This window comes from Capricornis sumatraensis, chromosome 14 (assembly GCF_032405125.1).
Source record: "Capricornis sumatraensis isolate serow.1 chromosome 14, serow.2, whole genome shotgun sequence".
Taxonomy (NCBI): Eukaryota; Metazoa; Chordata; class Mammalia; order Artiodactyla; family Bovidae; genus Capricornis; species Capricornis sumatraensis.
Genome location: NC_091082.1, coordinates 72889775 through 72910466, shown reverse-complemented (window position 1 = coordinate 72910466; position 20692 = coordinate 72889775). Strand labels below are relative to the sequence as shown.

General features: G+C 43.9%; 1 protein-coding gene across 1 annotated transcript in view; it reads right to left on the bottom strand.

Annotated features, from left to right (window-relative positions):
* Positions 1-1251: 1251 nt before the first annotated feature.
* Positions 1252-20692, bottom strand: part of C14H1orf21 (chromosome 14 C1orf21 homolog) — a 240189-nt gene continuing 220748 nt past the window's right edge. The window contains exon 6 of the mRNA XM_068986246.1: positions 1252-2100. Within this exon, the coding sequence (XP_068842347.1) occupies positions 2062-2100 (39 nt within the window). The 3' untranslated portion in view covers positions 1252-2061. The remainder of the gene's footprint in view (positions 2101-20692) is intronic.

Below are 20692 nucleotides of genomic sequence, written 5' to 3'. Positions count from 1 at the left end.
GGATCTCGGGAAAAGGTCATTCTTGGAACAGTGAACAAGTCTGAGGTGGGGCACAAGTCTGAGGTGGGGCTCAGCAGTCCGTTTACAGTTGAGGGAAACTATTTTAGTCACTTGGCCAAAAAAACCATACAAAGGGAGGGGATGTAAAACCCTAGGCGACTTGAACTCTCCCTGCATTTTTTTCTGCTTGAAGCAGGATAAAGAGCATGAAATTTTGGCTGCGTCTCTGTTTATGTAACAACCACAGCTGCTCCCCAAAATAGCTGCCGCTGCCGGCTGAAAGAAGGAAGGGCTTTTGTTGCTAACGTTTGAGTCCGTTTTCTCTAGTGCCTGACTGAGTTTCCTTCCCCTCATGTTTGGGGTGTGCTGCTGGGTCCAAAAGGAGATAAGGAATTTCTCCCCGGACACATTAGTGGTGCCATCAGCTATATGGATGGATTTTCAAGTCAAGGCTCGTCTTCGCAGCAAGACTACACTAAGCTTCCTAGTCTATTCGGTGGCAGGTAACCTCCTGACCACCCAGAACGTATTAACTACCCACCTTCGGAGGGCAGTAGAGTGGCTGATAGTGAGGCCTTTTGTGTTCATAACCCCACAAAGAGAAACATACAGTGCTTTTCCTGTGTTTTATTTGTGTGTGTCTGTGTGTGTGTGTGTGTGGAACAAATCCAATCCTGGACTGCTGGCGTGGCATTGAACAGGGTGCCCTCCCCCAAAAGTAACAAAGAGAACTCTCGTCAAAGCTGTTGGATGTGTTAAAAAAATACAAAAGTTATTTTCTCCTTTTGATTGCTATTTACTTGTGACAACATATGTTAAAAATATTACTTCTGTCTTTGAGAAGAGATCATTCTCTTCATAGAATATGGAAAAATAAACTCTACCAAACCCACAGTTTACGTTCCCCACTACGGCCCGGGGCTTTGGCTTTCGCATCTCTGGAAATCATCACCAGTGTCAATGGAATACTATATTTTCCAGGCGGCAAACGCTTTTCACGGCACCATCCAGTGCTGCCAACGAGAGAATGGAAGTGGCAAGGCTCACGTGACATCTTGAAGGGAGAGGATTAGGAAGTAGGGTGGTTTATTTGCTGACAAAGTGAAAGGTAACGGGGTGGTTTCAGGCCCTCCTAACAAGCTGTGGGGTGTCCCCCTCATCACCTCTGACCACTGCCAGCACTGAGCTTGCGTGGTGGGTTGTACATGGTGGCAGGGAGCCATGAAGGTGCCATTGCTAGGAGGACTCAGCTTCTGCACCCAGGATCATCATGAAACACTGAGCTGGATGAATGGGAGAAGACAAGGATACATAAAAACAGTAAAATGTTTATTTTCTTAGAAAAAAAAGTGGGCAAGAGGGATTCAAAATGATTGTGATCACACTTCCGTCTGCATCTGAGCAAAACTGATGTTGCAAGCTTGATCTTTGATTAAGAGACCCAGGAAATGAAACCACCTGCTGCTCGCTCCTATGTCACTTCCAGGAGTCATGTCACGACATGCTTGGAATTGATAATAGCGTCTCTACTTCTTCTTAGCAGAGAAACTAGGCTTGCCATAGCAACCATCCCATCTCCAAAGCGCAACACTGCCAGTGAGAAGCAAGGCTCTGGACTGCTGGGGGAGGCAGGGAGGGAGGGGGAAGGAGGCGCTTGTCTTAGAAGCGGAACCAGTCTAGAATAGAAGTTGGACATCTGAGCTCGCCACTACCTCATCTTTTATAAAACAGGGTGGAGAGCATCTGTAAAACCCAACAGTATCTTTAAGGTGAAATTGCAGAATTTTGCTGCAGACCCGGACACTGAGAGAAGTGAAAAGTTGCAACAAGTTTTAACTAGCAGCAACAAAGAAAGTTCGATAACAGTTTTTGTTTGTTTTTAGCAATATTCCTTTGCAAGTTCATTAAGAAACACTGTAATTTAATGGGGCATACGATATGGAACGATCTTCTTTTGCTATAGTGCTGTTCGCTGAAGAGAACCAACCTTTGCAAAGATTTCAACTGGGGTGTAACCTATTTACACAGTAGTAGCTTCCGGTTTGACTGGTAGGATTGGTGCTATGTGACATCCTCTTCTTCCGAACAATAATCTCGACCCTTGAGAGGAAAAGAAAAGAATAAGATGTGAATGAGAAATTCAAAGTAGAGCTTGAGATAGTTATCTGCAATCCATCTTCTCAGTTTATGTCTCCCTGCAATGAAACCCAGGCTCCAGCAGTGACTGCTGGGCAGCAGGTATGTAAGTCATAAATACACATTGACCAACTTGTAAACTGTATATACATCGTCGCTTCAAAGTTTTACCAAACTTCTAATAAGCCTTTGTTTTGTATTGGTAGGGCTTCCCTGATAGCTCAGTTGGCAAAGAATCCACCTGCAATGCAGGAGACCCTGGTTCGATTCCTGGGTTGGGAAGATCCCCTGGAGAAGGGATAGGATAACCACTCCAGTATTCTGGCCTGGAGGATTCTGTGGACTGTATAGTCCATGGGGTTGCAAAGAGTTGGACATGACTGAGCCACTTTCACTCACTTCACTTTGTATTGGTAAGGATTTATATTATTCTAGGCACAGATAAGACTCAGCCTTTCAGCACATAATCACCAAATGGATGATCCATTCAGGAGACCAGTTTGTCATGAACAGGAGAAAACACAGAGAACAGTGAGCAAGACCCTTTCTCCCAGGGCCAGGGCTGCTAGCATTCCACAGCTGCATCTCCAAACCCAGAACTTAAACAAAACAGGTTACTTGAAGGCTTAAGAACGACAACCAGTTGCTGCTTTTGAACATATATCGTCCTCTCTCCAGCAGGGTATATAGTCTATGAAGGCACAGTTAGGTCTGGGATTTAAGTTCCACATGTCCCGTCACTGAGTGTCTTGGTCAAAGCACACAGTTCTGTGATCTGTGATCCCTCACAGAGCATGGGAACAAGTCTCTGCCCTGCCTGTCTCACAGTGTCACAGATAAGGGTTTTGAATAAAGTCACGTATCCATACTATTTATATCTTTGACCACTTCCTTTCTTTCTTTAAGAAAAAAAAAAAAAGAGGAATGTATTGGAAAGATACAAGGGTATCCGAAGAACAAGAGGCTCAGTAACCGAGGTTGAGAAGGGTACATGTAGGATGACAGGGGCCTTGCCTCCTGAGAGAGGCTAATGTGACCGAGTTCCAGTTACTTTCAGTCTGTGTCTGTTTGTTGTTTCTGATTTCCTGGAGTGACAATCACACTGACTCAACAGGACTTAGCCCTTGACCCCTGGATCACAGAGCTGTGAACAGTGACCATCAGGCGATGCTCAAGTTTGGTGAGTACATGTTGGGTACCATGTTTAGCGCTTTTCAAGTACTATTGTGGCGGCTTATTCTGCCACCACAGCCCTAGGTGTCATCTCCCATTTCTCAGATGAGAAAAGCAAAGCCCAGAGAGTCCCAGAAGTTTTCTAAAGTCATAAAGCTTTTACACAACATCCAGTCTTTGGCAGGTCATGCACACATCTTTAACTTTCTTATGGGTGGTATCTGGGGTTTGGTCTCTGCAAACATCCTGTGCTAATATCTTAGGGTTTTGTATAAGTGACCATAGGCCACGTCTTCTCAACAGAAGTGGGAGCCATGTCCTGACTGTCTAAAGTACTTCTCATCCAAGCCTCCCCATGATCTAGATAAGGATGGGAGAAGCGTATGGGGAGGGGCTTGACCATGGCTAGGGGCAGGGCAAAAACAACTGGCTTAGCAGCAGTGGGGAGAGGTGGAGCTCTTTAATTAAATTAAATTACTATTATTATTTTGGCTGTACTGTGTGGTATATATGATCTTAGTTCCCTAACTAAGGATCAAACCCACGCCCCCTGCATTGGGAACTCAGAATCTTAACCACTGGACCATCAGGGAAGTCCCAACCTCTTTCTTTTTAAATATACACTACATTTTTCAATTTGTGGGGGAAACAAGTTCCTTTAAAAATGAAACTTTCTAAATACCTACAAAAAATAAAATTTTCTAAATTTTCTAAAAAATTAGAAAATTTTCTAAATACTTATTTCTAAATAAGTCTAAATAAATAGGCTTATTCCTAAACATATCTAAAACATACAGAAAATAATAAGTTGGCATACAACTATTTCTCAAATGCGTGGTTTGTTTCTTTGTCACAATACTGTTTAGGAAGTAGCTCATATTCTCTCAATATTTCAGCATCATCATAGTGCACGGCTGTACCACTTGGCTGGGTGGTCACCCTGGCTTTGTGACATTAACTCTGAGTACGTTATCTCCCTGCATCTCACTTTCCTCATTTGTAAAACAAAGATAACAACGGTACCAACTTCACCTGGCTGCTAAAGATTAAATGAGTTAATAATAGAGTGATTCGGTCCTGCCTGGCACATAACTTTATACATGTTGTACGTGTCACACACAAATACATGTGTGTTTGATAAGTAACATGTTGCCACATGATGAAGTCTTCAGGGCCTGTGAAAGCATGAGGGTGGCCTGTCCCCATGCTAACTGGCCCCAGATGGCTTGTTCTCATTGGCTGATTCACCACTGAGCATGCTTCTGGCTTCTTCTATCACACTAGCAATTCTCACCCTTGCTCCTGGCAGAGTTTTTGAACCTGGTGTCATCTCTAGGCTTGCTCCACTTGTTATATGAAAATGTCTCCTGGGCAGGGTACCAATCCTGACAAAAGAAGCGTGCACTCAGCAGTCTTCTTCCCGACCCCTCCCTGGTGACGCTGCCCCAGCAGATGCCAGCTGTTGTTGGCCTTGACCACTCTGGAGACACTCCCTGAGCCACACGATGGGGAGCTAGGGGGTCCTCATGGACCCGGAGCGTGGGAGGTTTAGTCTCCATTGTGGGAAATGGGACACACCCACAGCTATCAGAAACAACTCACTGGGCACAGAGAGCAGGCCTGTGGGTGGGTGGAGGGGAAAGTGGACTCGCGGAGTTTCCACGGAGGTTTTCTGAGGGAAGGAAAGATGACTCTCCCCACGTGTATGTGGACACGCACGCTGTTATGTGACACTGGGCACATCGCTGGGCCGACATCCTGGGGATAATCATGGTCTCTGTCTCACTAGGTTGTGATCAGGATCAAAGGGGAAAAATATAGTATCTAGCAGGTGGTCAATAACTATCAGCTGCTTCTGTTATTACTACTGTTGCTGCTGAACCCCGTGTTTGTTCAGGTCGTGGCAGGAGATTAGGGACCACCTTCCGTGTGGCTGATGGGGGGTGTGAACTGTCATTACAAATGGTAATCTGCCAGGTGTCGGGGAACCCTTCCTCCCACCTCAGCCTTGCACCCCAGATGGCCCAAATTCATGCGCTCCAATAAAGCTTCTATGGCAGACACCTAGGTCCGTTCCCTTCTTACGAAGCCTCAATCAGAGCAAAGGCCCAGCTGGCCAATGTGGGGTTCAGAGGGCACCTCATCCACAAGGAAGGACTTGGATGCAATGATAGGCAGACAGACAGACACACACACACATGAACTAGTGTACTCAATGATAAAGCAGTCTCCAGCTCTGTAAATGAGTTACAGGGTTATGCAGAGGGAGTGTTTCAGACCCTCCAAGGATACTGTTACCATAAGAAAGTGCCCTCTTTTAAGGGGTAGAGGGAAAAAAGGATTATTATGATATTACATGAAATCATGTATGTGAAATTTTGAAAATTGTAAAGCTCTTTAGAATTTAAAGAATCTATCATTCTATGCAAAAAAGAATGTGCCCCCTTTTGAGGGACAAATCTCTGTAAACCTTCTGTGTCAACCCCGAGCAGCAACTTTCATTTTCCTAGCATTTGCTCCTCTGAAATTATTATTATGGCTATGAGAAGGAGAAAGAAAATGGCATTAGCTGCTTTGCAGACACTATTTCATTGGTGATTCACACCAACCCTGCAAAGTAGGTAGGAGTCCTGCACGCTGTTACTTGTGGGGAAATCTCAGCGAAGCCCAGAATCCTTGCCTCTTTCGTTAATGACTGTAGTGAGCGGATGACTCAGTTAAATTCAAATCAGTTTTATTTTTGTTATTTTCACCTGTCAGCAGTTCTGAGAACCAATTATTTTATGAATAGAAAACTTGGAAATCAAAAACATGGAGAGTAAGCGCTCCCATATGGCCAAGTGCCATTTTAAGGGGAACCTGAGAAAACTTACGGAGGCAGCCCCATCTCAGCATCACATGGGACCCCACCTGCACACCGGCTCTACCGGGCAAGATAGGGAGCTTGTTACTGTAATGTGACTTCACATCTCATTTAAAGTTTTAAAGAACTGTGCTAAAAAGAGAACCCTAAAACCTTCAGCTGTCGAAGACAGGAAGCAGGAGTGAGCTGGGTGTGTGAGCTACACAGCAATTCTCTCAGCCCAAGGCATGCCCTTTCCCCTCAAAGGGACGACAAAATGGAAGTCTTTGTAGAGACGCTTTATGCAGCCAGAATTAGGGGCTGGTAGACACAATTCTGCCCTTGTGCAAAGGATACAGTGAAAGCTACAGAGTCAGGTCCCCACGAGGCCCCCACAGCGTTGAAGAATGGAAGCTCACGATGGTGCTGACAAGGAGGGGTTGTTTGAAAAAGCAGAGGGGCATGTGGTGCAGATTCAAAAAAATCTTAAGGAGGTTTTGCGTACCATGGCTCAGATGGTAAAGAATCTGCCTTCAGTGCAGGAGACCCAGGTTCGATCCCTGGGTCAGGAGGATCCCGTGCAGAAGGGGATGGCTACCCACTCCAGTATTCTTGCCTGCAGAATTCCATGGGCAAAGGAGCCTGGTGGGCTATAGCCAACAGGGTTGCAGAGTCAGACACGACTGAGCAACTAACACTTTCCCTGACCACACCCTTACTCTGTGTATTTTCCATGTCCTCTTCAATTGTCTGCATGATTTTCTTGGAAACCGGAAGTTTATGTCAACTCCTACATTTCTAAGGTTCTAGGATAAGGATTTTCTACTTGTTGAAAGGTCTAGGCTTTCAATTAGCAATATTACAGTGTAGTGAAGGAAAGGGCATTGTCATGATGTTATGTTCTGCTAGTTTAAAGAGGACCAGCTCAGAGACTGACTTCAAATAAAGGAATTATTCCTCCTAAGTGTCTACTGTACTTCTTCTCCTCATGTTAAGTAGGCAAATAGGCTAGGGCTGGCTGTCAAGTTTCCAGTATGAGTTTATCCCAGAAGTCTCTAGTTCTTCTCTATAGACGTGTGTGCATTTGGCCCAATCCGTACACACTAAGCATATAACAGATAGCTGTGAACTGAGTATTTCCCCAGTGGGGCAGTCTGGACCAAGATGAAAGTTCCCAAGAGGAAGCAGTGAGCTCGTTTTCCCATCTGTAAAACAGGAACAGGAGGACCTAGCTTGCAGTGCTGTTGTGAGACTTAGCAGTCATTACACATAGGTGATCAGCAAAGCTTGGCACATGGGAATTAATAAATTATAGCTCTCATGATGATACTGAAAAATGAGATCAGCAGATCAAACTGTTAATAAACTGAGTATGTGAGAAACTGGGCTCACCGCTGGATTGCTTCTCAGCATTCAGGGCCTCACACAAGTGGCGCCTCAGGGCCTGGGTACTATTCCTTCCTTCTCCTTTCTGGCTGATTCCTCCTGGCCTCAGACCCCATTCATTACTTTGCTTTGTTTAGTGAAAGTTGCTCGCTGGTGTCCGACTCTTTGCGACCCCATATACAGTCCATGGAAATCTCCAGGCCAGAATACTGGAGTGGGTAGCCTTTCCCTTTTCCAGGGGATCTTCCCAACCCAGGGATCAAACCCAGGTCTCCCACACTACAGGCAGATTCTTTACCAGCTGAGCCACAAGGGAAGCCCAAGAATACTGGAGTGGGTAGCCTATCCGTTCTCCAGTGGATCTTCCTGACCCAGGAATCGAACTGGGGTCTCCTGCATTGCAGGCAGATTCTTTACCAACTGAACTATCAGAGAAGCCCCTGCTTTGTTTAGACCTCTGCTCAAATGTCACCTCATTGTCTTCACTGAGCTTGTAACATAAAACAGCTCCTCTTACTCGGCTTCATTTTTACTTATATTACCTATCTTTACCTGACATTAGGAATAAATGAATTTGTTTCTTTACTGACTGTCTTCCCCTTGAAGAGAAGTATCTGTTTTCTGCCCTGCTGCATCCCCAGGGCTTAGACGAGCGCCAGTGACATATTAGATGCTCAATAAATATTTGTTGAATAAATGAAAGCAGGAACAGTATCTAGAGAGATCTGAGATTCTGGAGTTGGAAGAGGACCTGGAGGTCTTCCTCTCTGACGTCGCATCTAACATGGAACAGACCTCCAATGACCACATTATGGGCAGGGAGCCTCCTCTTTTTCACTGGAATATGTCAGATACTTTCCCAAGCTGTCCATGAAAGTGTTCAAGAGCTGAGCCCAAACGCTGCCTCCCTGTAACTCCCACAGAATGGCGGACTCAGGGCCTTAGCAACGGGAGGCTGGGTCCTCCCAGACTGAGAGCATCCCCTGGTCCATTACCAGCAAGTAACAAGGCTTCCTCCCAGGTCTCCCTCTCCTGCGTATGTGTCAGCTTTCTCTTTCTCTTAGTGCACCCATCATAAAAACCACTGGCCCAGAATCAGATATCCTAGTAACACAGCCTAAAATAGGTAAGAATTAAGCATTTGACAAAGGAGGTCACCAGAAGTGACAGATTCCAAGAGAAACAATGTGTTAATTCTGAACAAGACAAAACAGAACATGAAACTGAACTTCTGTCAAAGCTCTTGAGAGGGAAATAACTCTCAGCCTCAAAGGGATGGACAAAGATCACAAAGAAAAACAAAAAGATGGACATATTTGATCATGTAAAAACAAACCTTTGCATATATCAAAAAAGAATAAAATAAAAAGGCAAACCTCAGTGGGGAAAATACCAGCAGCATACAATATGTAAATGACAAGTTATATGAGAAGCTCATACCAATAAAAAATTAACCTAAGAGGATCTCAGTAAGAGGGAGGGGCACAAAGTGGAAATCCATTCAGAACAAATTAAGTCCGTAAACACACAAATAAAAGAATGGTCTGTTTCTGTCATCAAAAAATACAAAGGAAAACGTAGATAGATAGATACTATTTAAAAATTCTTGAGAGCACACAATGAAATGCAACTCTATAGCCTTGTAAAATGGTATGGCTGCTTTGGAAAGTAGTTTGTAATATGTGTTATGATTCATAAAATTATTCAAACCCTTATTACAGCAATCATTGCTATTGTTAATTAATAGCAATGATAAAACCTAGATACATTAAAAAATATATATATATACAGATTGGTTCCCTGGGGCTGGAGGTTGGACAGAGGACTGGCTGTAAGCAGGCAGGAGGGATCTTACTGATGTGAAGGAAATGTTCTAAAACTGAGTCGTACTGATGGTCACACAGTTTAGTAAATTTACTAAAACTCAAAGGGCTTCCCTGGCAGCTCGGACGGTAGTCTGCCTGCAGTTCGGGAGACCTGGGTTCGATCCCTCGGTTGGGAAGGTCCCCTGGAGGACGGCATGGCAACCCATTCCAGTATTCTTGTCTGGAGAATCCCCATGGACAAAGAAGCCTGATGGGCTGCAGTCCATGTGGTCACAGAGTCGACACGACTGAGCAACTAAGCACAACACAGCAAGAGAAGGCTGAGGAGGAGGGAGTATGAGAGCGAAGCCCCCGCCTTCACTTAGTAGCTACTTAGTCTTATGATCATGTTCCAACATCATCAAGTAAGAGCTCTAGGGAGACTTGGTCTTTTCCCCTCTCAGTGGTCCTTCCATCCCACCACCACGCCTTATAGTAATTGTAGCCCAAATGTTTGTTTCCCTTACTACAGGCTGCAGAACAGTGCATGTCCCTTATTCATCTTCGATTTTTATCTTGCTGATAAAGTAACAGACTTCACTGGGAAGCGGCGCCTGGGGAGAGCAGCAGCGTACGGGAACCTAGGAGAACTGCACTCTCATCTTCGTCCTTTTGAACAGTTAACGGAATCCTCGTGCAGTTCAGAGGAGTCTGCTTTAACAAGGCTCAGTTTTGTGTGGAAACATGCGTTGTTAGGGCATCCCTGGTAGCTCCTATGGTAAAGAATCTGCTCGCAGAGCAGGAGACCCTGGTTTGATTCTTGGGTTGGGAAGATCCCCTGGAGGAGGGCATGGCAACCCACTCCAGTATTCTTGCCTGGAGAATCCCATGGAGAGAGGAGCCTGGCGGGCTACAGTCCATGGGGTCACAAAGAATTGGACATGATTGTAGCAACTTGGCATAGCACAGCACATGCGTTGCTGAGCTCATCATAAAGCAGGCTACCTGACAACGGAAGAATTCCTCCTCCTCTCCCCACACCTCTCTGAAGGACACTGGGAACCTCTGTAGGTTTCTGGCCTGTGCATTATGTTAACTCTCTTACCTCCTGCCTGCTCCCTTTACGTGATTCATCTTCCTCCTCTCTCTTCCTAATCGTGGGCTTACTGAGTTTCTGTTCCTTGACTCAGTCATCCTTCTTTGGAAGCCTTCTACCCTGCACTGGGGGATGGTCTGGCTTTCTGGGCACTAAAGAATGTCTTGATTAATGAAACACAATTGCCCCAGCTGTATTGTGGTGCAGAATTTAATGGGCCATCCTGATTCTCTGTCCATCAAATACCTTTTCCCACCAACATTTTCCCACGTATCACCATTTAGCAGCAACTCTGAATCTAAGTTTCTGTGGGAATCTTGACATCTAAGCTCCGTCCTTGAACCAGTGCAGGGCCATGAAAGCTGCATTCCACAGCTTGAGCATCTGTGAACTACCAGCCAGAATCCAGAACAAAGATGATGTGGAGGAGATGGGAAAAGGGTGGAAAAGTGAAACGCAGGCCACCCCCAGGGGCTGCTGTTCACTCCTCCTCCTGTAGGGCTGTGGGCCAGGAGCAGATGCCCCCACAACCCCCCACCTCTTTCTTGGGGCTGCGAGTGTCAGAGCCTCTTCAACCAGGGAGTGTTTCAGCAGCATTTTCGTTTACAGCCCAACAGCAATTTATAACAAGTTTTGAGGTAATGCCGAAGAAAAGCAGACATAATTAGCTGCGCTGTTCAAGTCTCCTCCCCCGGCTTATTTCATTAGAAAAATCAATTGAGGCATTAATGGCCATGCCTGTCTCTAATGAGCTTTATTCTAATTAGACTCGCGCGTTATTATTTCAGTTGGAAAAAGATCTCGTTAGTAATGAATGGGAGTATGACAGCCTCTGACTGCTTCTTTGACCATATATAGGAATGATTACCATGATAACAAGCACAGTGACAAGAATCCTAGCAGACTGACCTTTTCATTTCCAAGAGAGAATGTATTAACTAAACAGCTTTAAAACCCCCATGAAGTGTTTATTGGGCTTCCCAAGAGGCTCAGTGGTAAAGAATCCACCTGCCAATGCAGAAGTCTCAGGAGACTCGGGTTTGATCCCTGGGTCAGGAAGATCCCCTGAAATGGCAACCCACTCCAGAATTCCTGTCTGGGAAATCCTAGGATCAGAGGAGCCTGGTGGGTTACAGTCCATGGAGTCACGAAGAGTTGGACACGACTGAGCGACTGAGCAAGCACACGTGAAGTGTTTCTTAAACCCAGATCTACTGGCAAAAAGGAGGATATTTTAGAAACTGTAAGGGACCTATTTCTCAAGTTTTGTTGGATGTTGGCACTCAGGTGATGTCAATGATGTTCTTTTCCCCATGAGGAAGTGAGCAGGACTGAGGACAGAGAAAAGCAAGGATACAGGACTCGGGATGCCATGTCCCTGCACCATAAAGGGCCAAGGAGTAAATATTCTAGGCTTTGCATTCCAAAGGGCCTCTGATGCAACTCTACAGCAGCTATAAGCATGAAGGCAGCCATAAATGCAAAAGAAGATAAAAGTAAAAGAAACAGCATGGTTGTGTTCCAATAAAACTTTATTTGTAGACACTGAAGTTGGAACTTCACATAATGTTTCACATATCAGAAAACATTATTCTGCATTTTGTTCCCCTCAACCATTTAAACACATAAAAGTCATGCTTGTCTGGTGGGCTAGATTTGGCCCATAGGCTGTATTCTGCCCACTCTTGTCACAGAAAATACAATTATCATCAGTGGGTTCAGAGGCCCTCTTCTTAAGAGCTCAAACAGCAGATATGACTTTCATTTTAAGAAAGATTTCTCTCCAGATGGGGCCAGACTTCTCCAAAAGGCCATTTTATAAAATTGTTCTTATTTTATAAGAAAACCATCAATCAAAATTGAAATTAAATTAAAAAATTTTCTTGGAAACCTATCTTCCTAATAAATCAGAACGCCTTCAAAGTTTCACTTAAATCTCTGACCATATGTGTGCCATTTTTATATAGTTTCAGTCCTATGATAAGACACAACTAAAATTTTTTTTCACTTAATATTATAAGAATTTCCCCGGTTATACCTGATTCCTCACAATGATAAAAAGAAACAGTATAAAAATTTGTGGTATTTTTGCAGAAGATTTCCAGGTCACTTGATGGATTTAATTCAAAGAGATGTCTTCAATTAGTTTATTCTCAGTATTCTTGCCTAGAGAATCCCAGGGATGGGGGCCTGGTGGGCTGCTGTCTAAGGGGTCACACAGAGTCGGACATGGCTGATATGACTTAGCAGCAGCAGCAGAAGGTATTAAGAGTTAAGATTTCAATACCACCCCTTTGCCCCTCACCAGGAGAAGGTACTTGGTGGACTGGAGCCTCATAGGTTCCCCCTAGGATTCACTTCCTGTAGGACGTGAAGCCTCATACATCTCCTTTAAGACTCACTTCCTTCAGGACAATGGCTTTAGCAAGTCTGGGATTTCAACCCATATGCCTTAAATTTTTATTTTATTTTACTTATTTGACTGTACTAGGTCTTAGCTGCAGCACATGGGGTCTTCTATCTTCATTGAGGCATGCAGAATCTTTGGTTGTGGCATGGCATGTGGAATCTAATTCCTGACCAGGGATAGAACCTCCCTGCATTGGGAGCAGAGCCTTAGCCATTGGTCCCTGATATATCTCTTGAAAAACATGTGCCTTCCAGACTAACTTTAGAGCTCTTTGTTCTGAAAAAATTGCTCATACCCTAGAATTTGTTTTGAACATGGCTAGAGGTTTGGGGAGCTAAGCACACACCTCCTTTCCTTACAGTTTTTAACTGAGAGCAGTTGGTCAATGAGAATCAGAGTTCTTGCTGGATTAGAGAACCCAGCAACCTCTCCTTATCCCCTCGCCTACCTCCCATCCCCCACCGAGGCCTAATGGATGGTGACTGGCCCACCCAGTCACAGATGGAGAGAGTGGAGAATGTTGAGTTTGACCCTCTTCCTGCTCCATGGGCTAGCCAACCAGAGACAGGAGAGTGTGATAAGCTGGTTCCTTTCCTTGCTCCCTACACAGAGGGGTGAGGAAAGGGATAGGAAGCACATGCATTTGGCCAGGAAGAGGACTGCAGCTACGAATGGGAGGTCCCTGCCCGCAGAAGGCACAGGGCAGTGAACGAGCCAGATACGAGGGAGAGAAGGCCCAGAGCGCAGCGAGGAGTGGGTGTCCTGGGCCCACGGCTAGGGAGAACACGTTCTAACCTTCTGCTAGGCCTTCTGCTAGGTTTGAGGGAAACAAACATGAACGAGGTCCAGTGTTCATCCTTAGGGTACCATCTATGTAATGCTTCGAGTCCTTTTCGAGATTCTTAAATAAAACATCAGCAGTTACAGAGGTTGGCACTCTCCTCTCCCTGTCCCTGAGTGTTCTCTGCATGGCGAAAGCAATGTCCCCTGGCTGCTAAAGGTGAAGAGTGGAAAAGCCATGGGGAGGAAGGGAAACAGACAGCCGAGGAAGAGGATGGGAAGGAGAAGCCAAAAGGGAACAAGGCAAGAAAATGACTCGAGCCTGCGTCACTGTCTCCCTGCTGAGTGGCTTCTCGGGAGGTCTTCCCTTGCACGCCCAGCAAAATGGCACCATTCACCAGCTGTGCCCCATGTTGCCGCTGAGTTCAGAGCACCGTCAGCCTCACCGCATTCATAAAAAAGGCATGGGTTTTGTCTGCATTCTTGTACTCCCTTGTTCTGGAACCTGCACTCATCTCTCCTTTGCTACTCCCTCAGGTTTCAGGCTGATAGAACCTCGAGAAGTCTCTGAAAATCAAGCCCTCCAGAAAAAAAGAGAGAGAGTGGAGACTGGTTGTGCCGTATTTCTTCTAGGCTCGCTGCCCGCTTTATTTTCCTTGGCCGCGTCCCCCATGACTAGTAGCTACCTGGGATGCTGGGGAACAAGGGGGTCCTCAAAGCCCACGGTGTGTATACACATCACCAGTGGTTCCTGTGCCATGTTACCACCGTGACTAAGCGGGTGGCGCGAGTGGTAAAGAACCCGCTGCCAGTGCAGGAGATGGAAGAGATGCAGGTTCGATCCCGGGGTGGGGAAGATCCCCTGGAGGAGGAAATGGCAACCCACTCGAGAACTCTTGCCTGGAGAATCCCATGGACAGAGGAGCCTGGCGGGCTATAGTCCATGGGGTCGCAAAGAGTCAGACATGACTGAAGTGACAGCACACAGGCATGTACGTGGTACATTTCAACTTGAATTCAAGTAAGAAGTCACCTGCATAAAGCTATGCAGTAGGGAGAGAAACAAAACAGGGCTGAGTCACGTCCTTACCGTTGTAGTTACAGCTTCAATTTGGCCGATGAATGAGGCAAGATGCATACAGGGCAGAGAGTAGGCGAGGAGGGGGATGAAAGGAAAGGAGACATAGGAATGGTTTGGTAATTAGCAAAAGCAGGGCCCTGTTGTGTTTCCTGTGGAGCAAGGAACTGTTTAATGCAACGATATCGATAGCCCAGCCCACTTCCAAAATATTCAGGCCGCCAAGAGCATCTCTTCGCCAGTGCTGAAGGTCCGGGTTGTTACCAAAATTGGCACGCTGGGTGGGAGGGACAAGCTATGACTTCATCTGTACACATGGGCCAGGCCGGGTGACATTGTTCAGGATTTGATAAAACAGTCCCAATGTTTCTCATCACTGTTGGCCCTGAGGAAACCTTTAAATGCACCAGCTGAAAGTAAAACCTATCATCACCTGCAGGTGCCAGGCATTATCTTCGATCTGTAGCAGCTCTGAGGTTAAGCTCTCTACTACAGGAAGAGTTTATACATAGAACCCCAAATCACAGTTCATAATTACACACAAGTCAGTCTCTTCACCAGATGGAAAGCAAACACCTTTTGATCTGCGACACACTGATTCATAACGGAGTTCTGACATATTAAGAAAAGGAGCCCTTGAAATAAATTTAGAAATGCAGACTTATCATGATCTTTCTCACCAACTAGTTCTGGGGTCAAGGCACTCAGACCATTTCAGGAACCCAAACATTTTCTGAGTATAAATGATTTTGCAATAGATGTAGAGGTCTACAGATAAGCATCTTTAAAAATCAGCTGATTTAAAATCCACCCGCTGCTCTTTCCCAGACATTTCCTCAAAATGTCACATTGAATAATTCTGGTCAACAGAGGCCGAGTCTTAAAATTGTACAGGAATATGTGAAGTACAGTGGCAAACGGATGGCTCACGCATGGGTGGGGGTGGTGAAGTACTATGAGCTATTTTCAAAGAGAAGGGAGATGAGAGAGGAAGCAGACAGGGTTGTGTTGGAGTTAATCTGTGCTTGGTTTCCTAATTTTAAGTCAGAGATACACATGAATAAGACGAGATGCTGATGAGACTCATGGGTGCTCATGGGTGTCATCGGGCCCTGGATCTGAGCAAAGCATACCAGTAAAATGCACAGGTTTTTTGCTTGGGGACCAAGGACAGGCTCCAGTGAGGTATAAACAAGTTTTACTTCAGAATGTTGTGTATATGATAGCATGTGCCTTTTTATAGGGAGTGTTTTTATAACTTTAACAGAATTCCCAAAAGATGCCCATGATGCAAAGCTTAAGATGCCTTGCATGCGGAAAACTAACGAGATGGAAATAGCTCTGTGCCGAGGAGACATTCTTTATTTAATATTCAGGGTTCTCTTTCAGAAGGCAAAAGATTTCCCAGTCATTGGTTGCTGTTCTTAAATCTTCCTAAAGCAAAATATAAATCCCTGTGTTTGCCTGGAAAAGATACTCTTAAGGCAGATACTTTAAAAATGTATTTACTTTTTCTTCTTCTTACAAGTAAATTTAAATGTATTTTAGAAAGCGTATATTAAAACCTGATGTGATCTATCTTTGGTATCGTATTCAAAATCTCCTCCACAGGGCCACGTTTTAATAATCTAGATCTCTTCTTTCTCCTCTGATTATACTGAAAGACAAGTTTAAAATCATTATCTTCCTTTGCAGTGAACCGTCATTTTCTTTAAGATGCAATACTAGGCAAATGTCATCACTTTACATAAGATTCAGGAGCCTGCGAATTGTCAGGCACAACTACAGCTTGTCACAGAATAACAGGTAAGTACTTGTAAAAAATAATGAGGTAAAGATAAATGAGGTGCTCTCATTTTTCACAGGATTTTTACTTTCCAAAAGGAAAAGGAAATGTAGATCAGAGGTTATAATGCTCCTGTGAACTCTCAATGGAGAAGGCAATGGCACCCCACTCCAGTACTCTTGCCTGAAGATCCCATGGATGGAGGAGCCTGGTAGGCTGCAGTCCATGGGGTCGCGAAGAGTCGGACACGACTGAGCGACTTCACTTTCACTTTTCACTGTCATGCACTGGAGAAGGAAATGGCAACCCACTCCAGTGTTCTTGCCTGGAGAATCCCAGGGACAGGGGAGCCTGGTGGGCTGCCGTCTCTGGGGTCGCACAGAGTCGGACATGACTGAAGCGACCTAGCAGCAGCAGAACTCTCATTGCTCCCCTGATAAAAATCTCTCCCGTGGTCATCTTCAGATGCAGCTCAGTGCCTTCGCTTTCCTCATGCCAGCAGAGTGAAATGGTGTCAAGTGGCCAAAGATGTCCCAACTGCCTGCTTCACAGACCTCAAGTTTCAGCACTTGACTCCTGAAATGTTTACATTCAATAAAGGAACATCTGACTCATGGTGATACTGGAGGTGGGGGTGCTGGATGAAGGACTCCTCCATGGTTAAAATAATTACCTTTTCAAAGACATTTGCTTTTAGAACTGAGCTCCTCAAGGCAAGGGACTGTTTCCTCCTTATTTTGTATCCCCCGTTTCCTGTTTTTCTGTCCTGAGTCACATCGCATAATGCCTGGTATTCATAAGTGCTAAATAATTAATTCATTTTTGCTACTTGCTTTTCTTTGCCACCGATAACTTCTTACAACACTGCTTGCCCAGTTGGGATGCAAAAGTAAACTGCAGCTCGGCACCATGATTCTTTCTGAAGTAGTGTGTGTGTGTGTGTTTGTGCGTGCGTGTGCACCCGTGCGCACGCGTGCTCAGTTGTGTCCGACTCTGCGACCCCATGTAGCCTGCCAGGGTCCTTGTCCATGGGATTTTCTAGGCGAGAATACTGGAGTGGGTTGCCATTTCCCCCTCCAGGGCATCTGCCTGATCCACGTCTCTTGCATCTCCTGCATTGGCAGATGGATTCTTTACCACTATGCCACTCGGGAAGTAGAGTCATCCATACTAAATTTCACAATAAATATCATCTTATATCAATGGTACTTTTGTATATACCTTGAAGAGACAGAGCAGAGATTTCTTTTGGTATGGAGAGGAGAGCTCGAAGGTATCATGCCCTGGAGACATTCAATAAATACAAAGGATGAATCAAGGAAGGGCAGGTTTAAATCACTACAGATTCACTCAGCTTTGCTTCTTAACAATTTAAGGAAGAAAAAAGGAATCCAGAGAAAAATTAAGTCTCAAAAATCAAGTCCTTTCAGAATGACTCCAATTTTCAGCATGAGTTTAATTTTTTAAGTCAACCCTATAAAACAAACAAAGGTGGTGCTAGTGAAGATGATGGAATTCCAGCTGAACTATTTAAAATCCTAAAAGATGATGCGGTTAAAGTGCTGCACTCAATATGTCAGCAAATTTGGAAAACTCAGCAGGGACCACAGGACTGGAAAAGGTCAGTTTTCATTCCAATCTCAAAGAAGGGCAATGACAAAGAATGTTCAAACTACTGGATAATTGCACTCATTTCCCATGCTAGTAAGGTTATGCTCAAAATCCTTCAAGCTAGGCTTCAATACTATGTGAACTGAGAACTCCCAAATGTACAAGCTGGATTTAGAAAAGGCAGAGGAACCAAAGATCAAATTGCCAACATTTATTGGATCATAGAGAAAGCAAGGGAATTCCAGAAAAACATTTACTTCTGCTTCATTGACTACACTAAAATCTTTGACTATGTAGATCACAAAAAACTGGAAAATTCTTAAAGTGATGGGAATACTAGACCACCTTACCTGTCTCCTGAGAAACCTGTATGTGCGTCAAGAAGCAACAGTTAGAACTGGACATGGAATAACTGACTGGTTCAAAACTGGGAGAGGAGTACCTCAAGGTGGTATATTGTCACCCTGTTTATTTAACTTCTATGCAGAATACATCATGTGAAATGCTGGGCTGGATGAATCACAAGCTGGAATCAAGATTGCCGGGAGAAATATCAACAACCTCAGATATGAAGATAACACCTCTCTAATGGCAGAAAGTGAAGAGGAACTGAACTGAAGAGCATCTTGATGAGGGTGAAAGAGGTGAGTGAAAAAGCTGGCTAGAAAATCAATATTCAAAAAACTAAGATCATGGCATTTGGGCCCATCACTTCTGGGCAAATAAATTTGGAAAAAGTGCAAGCAATGACAAGTTTTATTTTCTTGGGCTCCAAAATCACTGCAGATGGTGACAGCAGACTTGAAATTACAAGACGCTTGCTCCTTGGAAGAAAAGCCATGGCAAACCTAGATAATGTATTAAAAAGCAGAGACATTACTTTGCTAACAAGGTCCATCTTGTCAAAGCTATGGTTTTTCCAGTGGTCATGTATGGATGTGAGAGTTGGACCATAAAGAAGACTGAGTGCGGAAGAATTGATGCTTTTGAACTGTGGTGCTGGAGAAGACTCTTTAGAGTCCCTTGGACTGCAAGGAGATCCAACCAGTCAATCCTAAAGGAAATCAACCCTGAATATTTATTAGAAGGACCATGGCTACAGCTGAGGCTCCAATGCTTTGGCCATCTGATGAGCTGAGCTGATTTACTGGAAAAGAGCCTGATAATGGGAAAGATTCAAGGCAAAAGGAGAAGGGAGTGACAGAGGATGAGATGGTTGGATGGCATTACCGACTCAATGGACATGAGTCTGAGCAAATGCTGGGAGATAGTGAAGGACAGGGATGCGGAAGTTCATGGGGTCGCAAAGAACTGAATACAACTTAGTGACTGAACACCACCACAAAACCTAAAGAATAGTTTTGAATTGCATTTATGGTTGTCCACATGCTAGTTGGAGCAAAGAAATATTCAGCAATGGTAACGAGTCAGCAAAATAGTTCACAAGAATGTAATTTCCAATTTTGGTTATATAAACTATTGTGAAGATTATATTAAGCCAAACATATACATTATGATGAAAAATTTTAATTTGAGGGAGGCTTAATGTTTATATGATACAAAGGATAGCATATTCACAAAATTCAGAAGGATGAACTTTAGGTAAGGGAGGAGAAACAGGAAAGTTTGGCTCGGAGTTGATAGAAAACTCCCTTAGAATCCTGTAACTGGGCAATTATCACAGATTATATAACCGCTCCTTTTTTGAATATGAATGTGTTCAATACATAGTGGGAACACTGTTTATGCTGAATCTACAAATGCTCCTTTGTCCAAGGAAAGTTGCACCAAACAAATGATCAAGTTATAAACTTCGCTTTTGTTGCACTAAACACATGATTGTCTACACCTTAGATGCCAAGTAAGACAGGAAATCGAATTCCAGAAGAGAACAATGAATTTCAGTTTTGAGTAACAAGAGGTAGAATTTCAATTATGGAGACACACTGGAAAGAGATTAGATCATTTTCAACACTTTGTCAGGGTTTGTAAATGTTGCTTAAAAAGATAACTTACAATTCAGGTTTCAATTTTTGCAGATTACCTCTAACTAATAAGCATATATTTTTATTGCCAAAATGTAAGTGCAGGAGAAATAATCCAAACAGAGAAAAAAAATCTTCACCATTAGAGTGGGAACAAAATATTTCTTTTTAGGTTTCTCTTTACTGAAAACAAAAGGTTATTGGCAAGTTAGTCAGCTTTTGAATCAATATGTAAAAATTGCTAATTATTCTTAGATGATGTTTTCAATCTAAAAAGTCATACATAAGCTAAAATTTCACTAAAAGTAAAAAAGAAAAATATATACTCAAATAACTATGTGAGCACAGCCAATGAACACTATAGATTAAATTATTATTTTAATTCATTACCCATTTCTAGTTTTTACATTGGTAATATATGCTGGTCTTTTAATGGTGCATTAGAAAATTTTATAATGATTCTTTTGGGGCAGGGGTCTACCTCAGAGTGGAGTCTGCTACTGAAATACAGATGAATTTAAGACCTTCTTCACTCTCTTCCACTGACTGATATATACACAACCTAGGAATTCAAGAAGAAATACTCAAGGACTACAAACCATAA